The 12,136-nt window shown below is 57.6% G+C and overlaps 1 protein-coding gene across 1 annotated transcript in view; it reads left to right on the top strand.

Annotated features, from left to right (window-relative positions):
• Positions 1-12,136, top strand: part of AKNA (AT-hook transcription factor) — a 49,835-nt gene that overhangs the window by 29,332 nt on the left and 8,367 nt on the right. Inside the window, exons 8-16 of the mRNA XM_045296608.1 lie at positions 607-734; positions 1,094-1,295; positions 3,681-3,814; positions 3,963-4,139; positions 5,706-5,937; positions 6,945-7,051; positions 7,672-7,883; positions 9,497-9,653; positions 11,179-11,340. Of these exons, the coding sequence (XP_045152543.1) occupies positions 607-734; positions 1,094-1,295; positions 3,681-3,814; positions 3,963-4,139; positions 5,706-5,937; positions 6,945-7,051; positions 7,672-7,883; positions 9,497-9,653; positions 11,179-11,340 (1,511 nt within the window). The remainder of the gene's footprint in view (positions 1-606; positions 735-1,093; positions 1,296-3,680; positions 3,815-3,962; positions 4,140-5,705; positions 5,938-6,944; positions 7,052-7,671; positions 7,884-9,496; positions 9,654-11,178; positions 11,341-12,136) is intronic.

Here is a 12,136-nt window from a genome sequence, read left to right as displayed (position 1 = left end):
AAAGGACCCCCAAACTCTGGAGTCCGCGGGCCTGGGTTCAGCGCTTGGCTCTCTGCGTGACCTCCCCCAACTTAGAAACCTCTCTGTGCCTCAGTTTCCTCCCTTTTCAGTGCCGATGATAAATGACCCCTCTCGCTGGGATTGTGATGCAGGGTCAGAGGAGGAAGGAGAAATACCTTAGCCAGAGTCTCCCTGCACTGTAAATGTTAGGGAGCGTTCAAATTGGGGGTAGGCACCAGTCATAGACAGTCAGTAAGGACCGGGGAGAAGGGTTCCTTGCTGGCCACAGCCCACAGTCTTGCAGACCAAGAGTGAGGATCCAGGGTCTCCGAAGGCCTGGTCTTTGTGGGGACAGAGTGGCAGAAGGTTTGACTCGGTACTTTGTTGGAACATTGGGGTCCACAGAGGTCTACACTGGGAGGGCTGGTGCCCAGGCTCCAGGCCAGACCTTGGGTGTGTGGGTCTGATGGGGAGGGACAGCTGTCCCAAGACAGCAGGCTGCAGGGGTCCCAGCCCCAACCTCTGTCCTCTGGAGACCCAGGTGAGTCTGCAGCGGCAGCGTGGGGAGCCTTTGCACTCAGGGCCTCTGGCCTGCTCCACTCTCAGGGCTTCCAGTGGCTGAAGGCTGCCCACGCGGCCCTAGAGGAAGAGTACCTGGAGGCCTGCAGGGACCAGCACCCGACTTGGCAGCCGGCCTGCTCCGAGGGGGCACCTGAGAAGTTTGATCCTGGCAGGTATGTGCTGGGGAAGAGGGCCCCCAGGAGATTGATGGGGCATCTCGCAGGATGCTGTGTTACCAGGAGGGGACAGAGAAATCCAATCCCAATTAGCAACAGATCTGAGTGGTAGGTGACTGGGACCCCAAGATCTGTGTATCTTTGAGCACCCTGCAGTGAGCAGGACCATGGAAGGCGGGGTATCTTACTCCAGGCCCCCACGGGAGACCTCTTTCTTCCAAGTCATGGAGAAAATGCCCATGGCGGCACGAGGTGGGCCTCGGGGGGCTTCCTTGTGGCCTCTGTGCCAAAGCCTGGCCTCCCGGACTCATCGAATATGCAGCGGCTCCAGGACCCCGGTGTGTGTCCCTGTGCAGGGAGCTGGAGGCGGAGATATTCCAGCTGGGAATTCGCCTGGAAGAGTTCAAGGAGCACATGGAGCAGGGACCGCCGGAGCCTGAGCGAGCGGGGTCAGACTCCGCTCTGGACAGCCCTGCGATCTTGCCTCCCCCTGGCCATCCCTCTCCCACCAGACACGCGCCGAAGCCAACCATCCACATCCAGACCTCCTACCCTGAGGTAGTGTTCTGCCCACCATGTCTGTTATCAATTCATCTCATTAAATGTAATGGCAGAGTGCGATAGGTGTTGGGCTGTGAACCACGAGGTTAGCAATTCGAAACCAGCACGCTCTCTGAGGGAGAAGGATGAGGCTTTCTAGTCCCATGAAGAGTGACACTCTCAGAAATCCGCAGGGCCAGTTCTAAGTTCTGGCCTGTCCTCCAGGGTCAATGCAGAATGGACTCAATGGCAGTGTGTGGGCGATAACATCCGGGGCCCCCTCACCTACACAGCACTTACTCATTTTAAAGAAGAGAAGACCCGGTTCAAGGAGTGTTCTCACCAAAAACAAACTCACTGCCATCGAGTTGATTCTGATGCCTAGCGCTCCTGGAGGGCAGGGTGGAACGGCCCCGCGGTTTCCTCTACGGTCACTCTTCACGGGAACAGATGGCCTCATGTTTCTCCACGGGGTGGGGTGCGAGGCCGGATTGGCTAGAGGATCAAATCCAGGGGCACTCACATACGTGTACCACGGAGTTTCTATCAAGACGTACTCGTATATCAGGAGAACATGCCAGCCTGGTCCAGATCACGCCGGACTAAGTCTGATACTATTCCAGATGTCCCTCTTCAGACTCACGCAGCCGTGTTGCAAGGATGCAGAACGCAGGAGAGCACAGGCCAATGGGGGCAGGGTCGTGTAGCTCCAATAGCAGGCGCTGCATCATAGGGCTTTGGCCACCATCAGGGTCAGCCAGCAGGAAGGTGAAGGCTGAGAGAGAGAGAGAGATTCCCAGGGTCCTCCTTATGAGAAGGCCACCTCCACCAGGAGGTACCATCAGGCTGCGGCCTGATTGACAGGCTAGACTCCACCCCTGCACTTTTATATAGAGAGTTGACATGACATTATGTAACTACCCCCAATGGGTGGTGGTTTCCAATTGCTGACCTTGCAGGCACCAGCCCAACACAGAGCCCACTAGGCCACCAGGGCTCCTGCTAATGTAACAACAGTGCGAGGGCGAGTCCCCGTGGTGAGAATCCAGTGGGAAATGGACAGAAAAGGATGAGCTCTACTCCGTCCTCACGGGGCTCTCTGCCCAGATGGAGGTGGGACGAGTTGCACAGCAATTTTGTTACAGTGTGTCATCGGCGGGCTGCAAGATTGACAGGGCTCTGTGCGCGTGGGCACCAGGTAACAGGGCTGAGCTTGAGGCATCCGAGAAGCTTTCCCGGAGGACTGAGGCGTGAGGAGCAATAGCCAGCTGCAGAAGGAGGAATGCCACCGGGCAGCAGAAGCGGGCTGTGCCAAGGCCCTGTGGCTGGAGTGTGGAGAGCGAGGGGCACAGTTGTCTGAGATGCGGCCGGAGAGGCCGGCAGGGGCCACGAGATGAAGGGTTTGGCGGGTCACGTGAAGAGAGTGGTTGTAGACTGCTGGACCTTTCCGACAGAAGAGGTATGGCTTAGAAGAAGGTGAAGGTAGAACCAGCCAAGGGGAGGGCAGGGAAGGGTAGATGGAGAGATGTGTGGACTTGAGAGAGGCCGAGAAGGTGGGTTTGACTGGCCTTAAGGTGACGAGGGAGGGAAGGGAGTGGAGGACAGCCTCCAGGCTTCCAGCTGGGAGAACCGATGGGTGATGGGACCATTTGCAAAGACGGAATACACTAGCTAAGGACCCCACGTGGGAGAAGCTCTGTAGAATGTTCTCCAGCCCACACAGACCCCGGTGAGACAGTTACCCTCTCATTGTGCAGCGGAGCAAACTGGCAGTGGTGGGAGATCTCCATGCCCCTAACCTCCCCGCTGTCCCTGCTGCCGAGGACCGGAGCAGGGGGAAGGGCCTGGTGTGTTAGGAGGGGCAGGGAGCTAGGAGGGCGCTGAGCATATGATCCCTGGCAGACGAGGTCTTGGTGGCCCGCTGGTTTGGGGAAATGTTTCTTAGAATATCCCTTGTCCCTGAGGGTATGAAGCGCTCCCTGCAGAATCTCATGCTCTCCGGGGTAGAAACACAAGTGTGTGGAAGTGAGGGGTCCGGAGACATGCTTCTGCCCCAAAAGTTGGGCCAGGTATCAACTCTGTCACTTGCTCTGTGTGACTTTAGGGAAACCATTCTGCCTCATGGAACCTGCGTGCAGAAGGGGTGGGGGAGAGCAGCACGGTGTCATGGTGACTTGGTGTGTGGGGAGTGTCTGGCACACCGTAGGCACTCAATTTACAGGAGCCGGCTCTGAAGCTCCTGGAGCCCGCTCCCCACCGAGTGCCCACACAGTAGGAGGGTGGAAAGGTGAGTGGGTCCGTCAAGTGCACGTTTCTCAGCCTGGCAGGAGGGCAGTGCTTGTGTCCAAAGATGGTGTTGGGGTCTTTTCTGATCCTGTGTCCCTGCGCCTTTCTGGTCCCCAGCCTGACACCATGGAGACTGCCTCCTGCTCTTTGCACGAGAGCAGGGAGGTGGAGGGCAGACCCTGGGAGCTCCCAGCCCCACTCAGGCATAAGGAACTGCAGATGGAGCAAGACCCCCATGGCCTCCTGGAGCAGTGAGTGCCCCCACCCCACTAACCCCCCTAACCCCACCACCTCCCCACCCCCGTGGCCCAGGAGCAAGGCCACTCCTTAGCCTGGGTGGCTGGACCTCGTCTGCACCTGCTGGGCAGAGGTCATGGCCCTGTGTGTGCTCGGTTGCAGGTGTCTTGGCGTGAAGTCCCTGTCCAAAGCCCTCAGGGTGGAGGAGGACAAGGAGGAGCAGCTGCGTGGCCTGGAGGTTGACGGGCCGACCCCAGCTCCAGGGAAAGGAGGGGCCACGAGGCGCACCCCCAGGCAGCTCTCGGGACATAGCGAGAGAAGTCACAGCACCCCCATCAGGTATGTCAGCAAGCTTCCCTCCCCTCGAGTCTCTGAAGCCCCGGGTGGCCGTGTGTCTGAGGGGTAGTGAGGTTCACGGGGAGCTGGGCCATGGGCAGCGCTCACACGGTTGATGGCGCGTGCGACGACTTGGGGTGATGATTTCAGTTGGACCGACTGGCCGGCGCTACATAGCATCACCTCCTTTTCTGTCTCAGTGTGTTGCCCCAAGGAGAGGGTCTCTATCATGGCTGGAAAGCCTCTCCATGTGCCTTTCCAAAGAGAGAGGAAGGAAGGAAGCTTCTAGAACGCGATGCCGTTGGGTCTGTGTTTCTTGTATTTGCTTGCCTTTCATCTTTTTAAAATTGCGGTCAACGTGCACATATTAAAAAACGAGGCCTCGGCTGTTTCCGCAGCGTCTCCTTACAGCTACTAAGACATCTGGAAGTGGCCAAGGGCTCATTCTATATGTACGCACACCCTGGTGGCGGCGTGGGTACAGGGTGGGCTGCTAACCACAAGATCAGCAGTTTAAAGCCACCTGCTGCTCTGCAAGAGAAAGATGAGGCTTTCTACTCCCGTAAAGAGTTACAGGCTTAGACACCCCTGGGGGCAGTTCTACCCTGCCCAATAGGGTCGCTAGGAATCGGAGTGGGATCGACAGCAGGGAGTTATACAAACATTCAAGGGGCATTAATTACTTCCCCCATGTTGTACAACCTTCATGACTATCCACTTCTAAACTTGGCCATCATCCCTGATAGAAACTCAGTGCCCCAGGCGGTTTGTTTTCTGTTGTCCTTTGGGTGGTGGACAGAACAGAGTGGTTTTCCACCGGCCACCTGTGCACACGTGTCTCCTGACCTTGTTTGCAGTCCCCTCCGCGTGACAGCACCCCTTCCCCTACCCGCCCACCGCCACCCCCAGAGTCCCTGTTACCGCCTGTCTTTCTTCCCTGCCCCTGCCTCCTTCTGAGAGTTGATTTTGGTCAAAAACTGCCCATTGGGTATCTCCTTCCCTCAAGTCTTGTACAAGGGGCTTCAAATAATCATGGAAAAATGGAATTCAAAGGTAACGGAATTCTTCCACGAACTTTTGAAGCCCCTCATTTTTACAAAGGGCTTTCTGTTTGTAACATGCAACACCGGTCTATTCATAATAGAATAAACAGCACTTTAAGGAGATGGCTGAAATAGGGAAGATGACCTACAAATTCCAGAGGTGGGACCCGCACTCATTGTTCTCATGGTGTCTGGCCTGCTGGGTGGGTTTTCTTAGTATCCCCTTCTCAGAGCCGGGGAAAGTGAGGCTCAGAGAGGGGAAGTGCCTTGCCCAAGGGCACACAGCTAGAAGCTGTGGAGCCAGGATGGGCACCTGGTGTTTACGTTGTGCTTGGTGGTGGTGTAGGTATGTGATTGATGGGTTTGGGGTGGGTGGTGTAGTTGGGGGTGTGTGACGGTGGTTCCATTTGATGGTGGTGTGGTTGTGTGTTTGATGGGTGTGTGTTTGTCATGATTGTGGTCTCAGGGTCAGGGCTGCCTGGCCCTGCTGGGGCTCAGAGTTGGCACACTGCTTTTGTCCTGCCAGAGAGACCACGGAGCAGCGGGTGTTGGAGAAGCCTGCGGGCTCCCAGGTGTCCATGGCCAGAGACGGGTGCTCGTCGGGCCTGGGCAAGGCTGAGACAGCCCCTCCACACCCCTCTGGAGGCACCAAGTCCACGGCGTCCCACCAGAGCAGTATGACTAGCTTGGCGGGCAGTGGCATCTCTGACCGCCTTCCACAGAAGTCCTTCCGGCAGAACTGTGGAGCCCACCTGGAGGTAAGTCCACCTGGGGCAGGGGCGCTCAGGTTCAGAGCCTCAGGGCCATTGTGTGGATCATGTAGAGCTGTCTGTCCTCCCCCTCCATGCAACCCCCTTGCCCTCCCCCCACCAATGCCTGCTCGCATGCCTGACAGTCATACCCCAGCTCTTTATCTGGGCGTTCGGCCAGTGCCACCTCGCTGCTGTGGTCCCTACTCCAGCCCCATCCCCCTGCCAGGAGCTCTTGCCCCTCTGAATGCTTGCCTCTCCCAGCTGTCTGTCATACTCGCTGGCTACCTCCTGACACTGTGTCCCCTTAATGCCAGAAGAGCAGGAAATTCACATGGTTGTCGGGATCACCAGCCATTGTGAAGATGTGGCTGATGCCCCACATCCTTTCAGACCTGTGCACTGAACACCCTCTGGAGTCCACTTCTACTGGAGATCATGGATCTCCATGCTCTGGGTTGGTGGGGGAGTTGTGTGTGTGTGATGGGTGTTGGTCTTGGTGTTGTCAGTGTCTGTGTGTGATGGGTGTTGGAGTTGGTGGTATAAGGTTGTGTGTTTGATGGGTGTTGGCTTGGTGATGTCAGTGTGTGTGTGTGTGTGTGTGTGTGTGTGTGTGTGTGTGTGTGTGTGATGGTGGCTGGAAGTGGGGTCGGTGTGCATGTGTGATGGGTTTTATGTGCGCAGTACATCAGGGAGGCCATGTCTGCTGGCAGAAAAGGCAGAGGAATCCCAGGTCCAAGCCAAGAGTCCCTCGGGAGCCAGACTGTGTCCTCCTCCTCCTGTCTCAGGATGTCTGCTACATCTACTTCTTCAGGTTCTTCACCCCTTACTCCTCAGGGGAGCAGGGCACTCCAGACACTGGGACTGAGCCTGGACCTGAGGACCCTCCCACCCTGGGCCTGGCCCACTGGGCTCCCAGAGAGCCGCCTCTGGCATGTGACCCCAGGCCGGCATCTCGAGGGCTTCCCAGTATGGCTGGGCACGTGCCTCAGACGGAAAGGGACACTGTCTTTCAGGAGCCCTGGATGGCATCCCCGGAGACAGACAGTGGCTTCGTGGGCTCAGAAACCAGCAGAGTGTCACCCGTCACCCAGACTCCAGAGCACCGGCTCTCCCATATCAGGTGCTCAGGGGAGCCCCTCTGTTGTCCCGTCAGGTGTCCACAGACCTGGGTGCTCTTGGAACCAGAGCCAGGAGTCCCCAGTCTGAACGTTTATTCTGACTTCCCAGCGCTGGTCTGAGGTCCTCTTGGGCACAGAGCGCCCGAGGGGGCTAGGGCTGTGTTCTTTGTCACTCCATCAATGAGGGGCGCCCCCAAACAAGGAAAGGAGTGAATGAATAGATCAGAATGACAGGGGGAGGAGAGAGGTGGACAAAGGGCACACTCGGTGACTCTCTGAGTACCACGGTGGGCGGAGAGGGTTTGGGGACTCATCTAGGGGCCCCGTGCAGAGTGGCCACTTCCAAAGCCAGGTGCCGGCAAGAAAGTACTAGAAATTCTATTTCTCTTTATATTAAAACAGAACGCAAACCCACCTGAGCTGTATTGTTTTGTGAGCACCGGCTGGCAGATGTGCGGCTCTGTATTCATAAAGAGGTGCACGTGTGAGGCCTGCAGCCGCAGGAGTGTCCTATTGCCAGCGTTGCCAGTCCCCAAGGCTGGAGCTCGCCGCCTTAGCAAGTGAAACTCTCTGTGTGACCTCAATGAGTCTCTCTCTCTCTCTCTCTCTCTCGGGTTCTCAGCACCCCAGGGACACCAGCCCGGCCCTTCCCTACATCTGTGACCCAGGATGGAACCTCCCCTTCTAGGACCAGGGGCCCTCTGGTGCCCAGAACAGCCTCTGAGCCCAGCACAGGCAGGAGCCGGGCCCAGAAGCACCTCTCTAGCCCAGGCAGCCCTGTCCAGCAGGAAGCACCCAGCTTTCGCCTGGGACGGACGTTGGCTCTAGAGATGGGTGAGTGGGCGAGTGGGATGGGCTAGAATCGGAGTGGCCTGACCTCATAGAAATAAAACAAGACAACTCCCCACAGAAAACCCGTCTTGCCCTTTGGAATACAAGATGCACTGGTTAACTGGGCACATGTGAAGTTGCCTGTGTGTGCCAGCACTTGTCGTATCAGCCCTGAGTCAGGGTGACCCCAGGCACAATGGGACCGGGCTGTGGGCGTCCAGAGGGTTTTCAGGGCTCGTTGCTGGAAGTAGGCCTCCAGGCCTTTCTTCCTAGTCTCTCTTAGTCTATAAGCCCCACTGAGACCCATTCAGCATCATTGTCTCCTCCGCTGAGGGGCATGAGCTGCATTGGCCTCAGCCTGAACCCAGGTCTCCCTTGGGGAAGGCAGAAACCCTCTCACTCAGCCTGCACTGTGGTCAGAACAAACAGTCACTCCCAGCATCATGGGCCATGCCAGTGAGCAGCTTCCTATGCTGATGTGTGTGTGTGTGTGTGTGTGTGTGTGTGTTCACACCCACACATACCAAGGGGCTTCAACCAGTTCGTGGGAACATTCCATGATTGTTTCGTTGCGTTGTTCCCACAAACCTTCTGAAGCCCCCTTATGCACGTGGAAACACACACGTGCAAAGGTGTAACTCACACGTGTAAAGGTGTGCTCACCATTTCAGAGGGACACTGAAGCCCTGGGATGTCAGGGGCGCTAGCCCCTGACAAATCATCACACGCTCAGCAGGTGCAATTGTACAGCAATAATAAGTAAAGATTATAGTAAAGTCATAGAGAATAAGAGAGAGAGAAGAGAGAATGAAATCAAGGAGTCAGACACATTTCATGGTAGCATGCTCACCTTAGCCCCACTTGGTGGTCCACATGGAGATGGGAGACAGGAGGGCAGGAGAGGGGACTGGAGGAGAAGGGACCAGAGGAGAGGGGATGGGGGAGACAGGACTGGGACCAGGGGAGAGAGGGCCAGGGGAAAGAGGCATTGTTATTGTTTGGGGGCTTTTGTAGTTAGCCATTAGTCATGCATATTCAGGAGTTACATACGTCACAAGGTGGGTGGGAATCTCAGTAAAGTTCCTGAGCTCACAGGTGAGGAAACCTAATACCTGCATTGCGGGAAGACGTGAGGGGGGATGGGTGCCTCAGTGGGAGGAGATGGTCAAAGAATATCTGCCTCTACAGGGAGACAGAACCAACCATGTGCTCGCTTTAAGGCAGCATAGCTGTTGGGGGAGAATCTGCAGGAATGACATTTGCTCATTTCCCACACTAGGACAGCCCCAAATTGCACTGAGAGGTGCACAATGAGTCTGGGGGAGCGCAGGCAGCGGGCAGAGCCCCTCTTGGAGGAGGGGCTGTCTTGGGGATGTGGCTGGGATGCTGTAATGGTGGGCAGCTGGAGGAGGTGCTCATGAGCAGTGGCTTTGGGGGCCTATCCTAGCGCCCCAAGTCCATCTGCAGGAAGGCACATATCCTAGTTCTAAGGCCAGAGGGCCCCTCACCGGCCTCATCAAAAATGTCACTCATGATCTCTTGTGAACCCCTGAATGTGAGCCCCAAGGGCCCTCTCTGTCGTAACCTCACTCTGGTCTCCGCCTGTCTGCCCACAGCACCTTCACCGGAGCTCAAGGGACCCAAGCGGATTTCTGAGCATCTTCTTCCCAAGAGGGCACCCAGCCCACCCCCCACCCCGGCCTCTGCAGCTGCCCCTCTGACCCACCCGCCAACAGAGACCCCCAGCCTCCTCCTCAATCGGATGGGGCGAGAGTAAGTGGACTCCTCGGGGAGGCGGACTGGAGGCATATTTGGGCAGGCAGCGATGCATTTGAGAGGAGAAGTTTGGGCTGTGGGGCCCATAGGACTTGGCGGTTGGTTGACGCTCGGGGGTCTTCAGGGGGGTGAAACAGAAGAGTCTGAAAGGACTCTGATTTCCGGCTGGCCTGTCTGCTGGATGTGGAGGGCAGGTGCAGGGACAGGGGCACAGGAAGGGGAGTGGCTCTGCAGGGGAAGATGAGGCTTACGTGCCAGCTAACGGGGACGCCAGCGTGAAGTCAGGAGAACTGAGCTCCGGATACAAAGAGACAGGGGGGTCTTCCCAGCCCCCAGTCTCACACACCAGCCTTTCTGAGTCCTTCCCTCCCTGCACCCCCAGGTGCACTCAGCTCGGCCTTCCAGGGGTTAACTAGTGGCGGGTACCCTTTCTTAGCGACCTACCCCTCACGATTGGCCTCAGAAAACCCAACACTGTCTCCCTGGGGATTGCCAAGGAACCAGCGTCCCTAGGCTGCACAGCATGCCGGGGCAGAGCCTGAACAGGGTGGCCCCTCCCCCGGCATGCTCATCTGAGCTGTCTGCTGGAAGCAGCTCTGGGAGACAATCTCTGGGATCCAGAGACCACTAGGCAGGAGCTCACCCTGAGGAGAGGCTACACCTGCACCCTCACCGGGAGCAAAGCTGGCTCCCACATAGCTGCAGGGCTGACCCCTGTCTAGAGGACAGCCTCGCAGAGCCTGGGGTGCTGTGTGTGTGTGGGCAGGAGGGGGCGGTCTGGGAGGAGTTGCAGACACGCAGTGCCAGCGGTGAGAGACTCGGGCCTGAAGAAAGGGAAATGCAATGCAGACAGACGGTTGCAGGTAAGAGGCCGAGTGGGGGTTGGCCGTGTTCCACGGATGACAGACCTGCCTCCTCCGGCCTGCTCCCGGGTGCTCAGCCCTTGCAGTCCTGGCAGGGTTGGGGAGAACCCTGCTGTCTCCTGGACTTTCTTCATGCCCTGCCCTCTCCTCTGCTCCCTCTTGAAGCCTGGCACCCAGCTCAGTAATTCTCCCGTGTTCCTGGGAGATGCCAGGGCCCAGGGGTGACAGGGTGGGGAGACCTCCTCCCTGCCAGCCAGAGGGGCAAAGAGACACTCTGAGCAACGGGCCCCCCCCAGGAGGAGGCTGAGCCAGGGTGGTCGGATAAGGTCTGGGTGGTGGGGATTTCGGCGGGTAGAAGACGGAGGAGGAAGGCAGCCCAGGGCCCAGGGCAGGTCAGCTCAAACATAGAAGCAGAGTCGTGGCCTTGCCCTGGTCCCTGGCCTGCCATAGCTGTGAGGTCCAGCGTGTTGAGGGGGTGTCTGTTATTCAGGGGGAGGCGCCATCCTGCTCAGCAAACAGGCAGCAACTTGAGCTCAGAGGGACGAGCCAAGGCTCCGGGCGAGTTCTGGGACCCTCCAACACAGGGGCAGGCCTGCTGTCTGGTCCGGGCAGCACTCAGAGAGCTCCGTTCTTCGTGTCTTGTCTCCCACCCACCCCAGCCAGGCCATCCAGGAGCTGCAAGAGGAGGTGTCCAGACTCCGCCTGCAGCTAGAGGACAGCCTGCACGGGCCAGCCCGCCCAGCCTCCGCCTCCAACCGCCCCACCCGGGCCCGCGCCCGGCCAGCAGATTCCTCGGTCACCTGGGGCTCCCACTTGGGCAGGTGTGTGCCCCCACATTCCTTGGTAGTAGCCATGGCCAACAGACTTGGTCAGCCTCCCACCCTCCCAGACCAGTGGGCTCACCCTGCCACTCACTCTCCCACTCACTTCATGCCCACTCTTTCTGCCACATAATGTTCGCTGCCCTCTGGATCGCCAAGGCTGTCAGTTTTTATTGGAGTAGAAAACCTCATCTTTCTCCCACAGAGTGGCTGGTGGGTGTGAACCCATGACCGCATGGTGAGCAGCCCAGCGTGTAACCCACTGCACCACCAGGGCCTTCCAGACAGTAGAGCACAGTACAATGGATGTTCTTGGAGCCAGCTAAGAGCTAGAGCATTTTGGGGGGGATACCAGCCCTCCCACCAGCTCGCTCACACGCCTTTCCCTTGACAATGCTGAGTTATAAAGCAGCTCTTCTTGCTGAGTGTTTTCTGGGGGAAAGGACCGCAGGAGGATTTTATAGACATGCTCGCATGAATCCTCTCAGCAACCTCTATGGTTAGGAAGCCCATTTAAAGAGGGATAAATGACGGTCACAGGTGCCCAGAGCCATTTCCTGAGAGCGCGGCTCCCTCGTCCCTGACCTTGTCTGCTGGGCTCTCCTCCCTACTGTTACAAGTGTTTCTCCGGGCTGCCCTCCTTGCTGGACATCTCTCAGGGCTGCCCTAAGAGTGGGACCCAGATAACATGGTCTGCTCTCCTTTGTCAGTAAATCCACAGAGAGGTTGTCTGCGGAGCCCGGGGGATAACATGGTCTGCTCTCCTTTGTCAGTAAATCCACAGAGAGGTTGTCTG

Source organism: Echinops telfairi, unplaced genomic scaffold (genome assembly GCF_000313985.2).
Source record: "Echinops telfairi isolate 266 unplaced genomic scaffold, ASM31398v2 ScPeMD7_7410;HRSCAF=8448, whole genome shotgun sequence".
Classification (NCBI taxonomy): Eukaryota; Metazoa; Chordata; class Mammalia; order Afrosoricida; family Tenrecidae; genus Echinops; species Echinops telfairi.
Note: the sequence above shows the minus strand (reverse complement) of the source record. Positions and strands in the feature narration are given on the sequence as shown.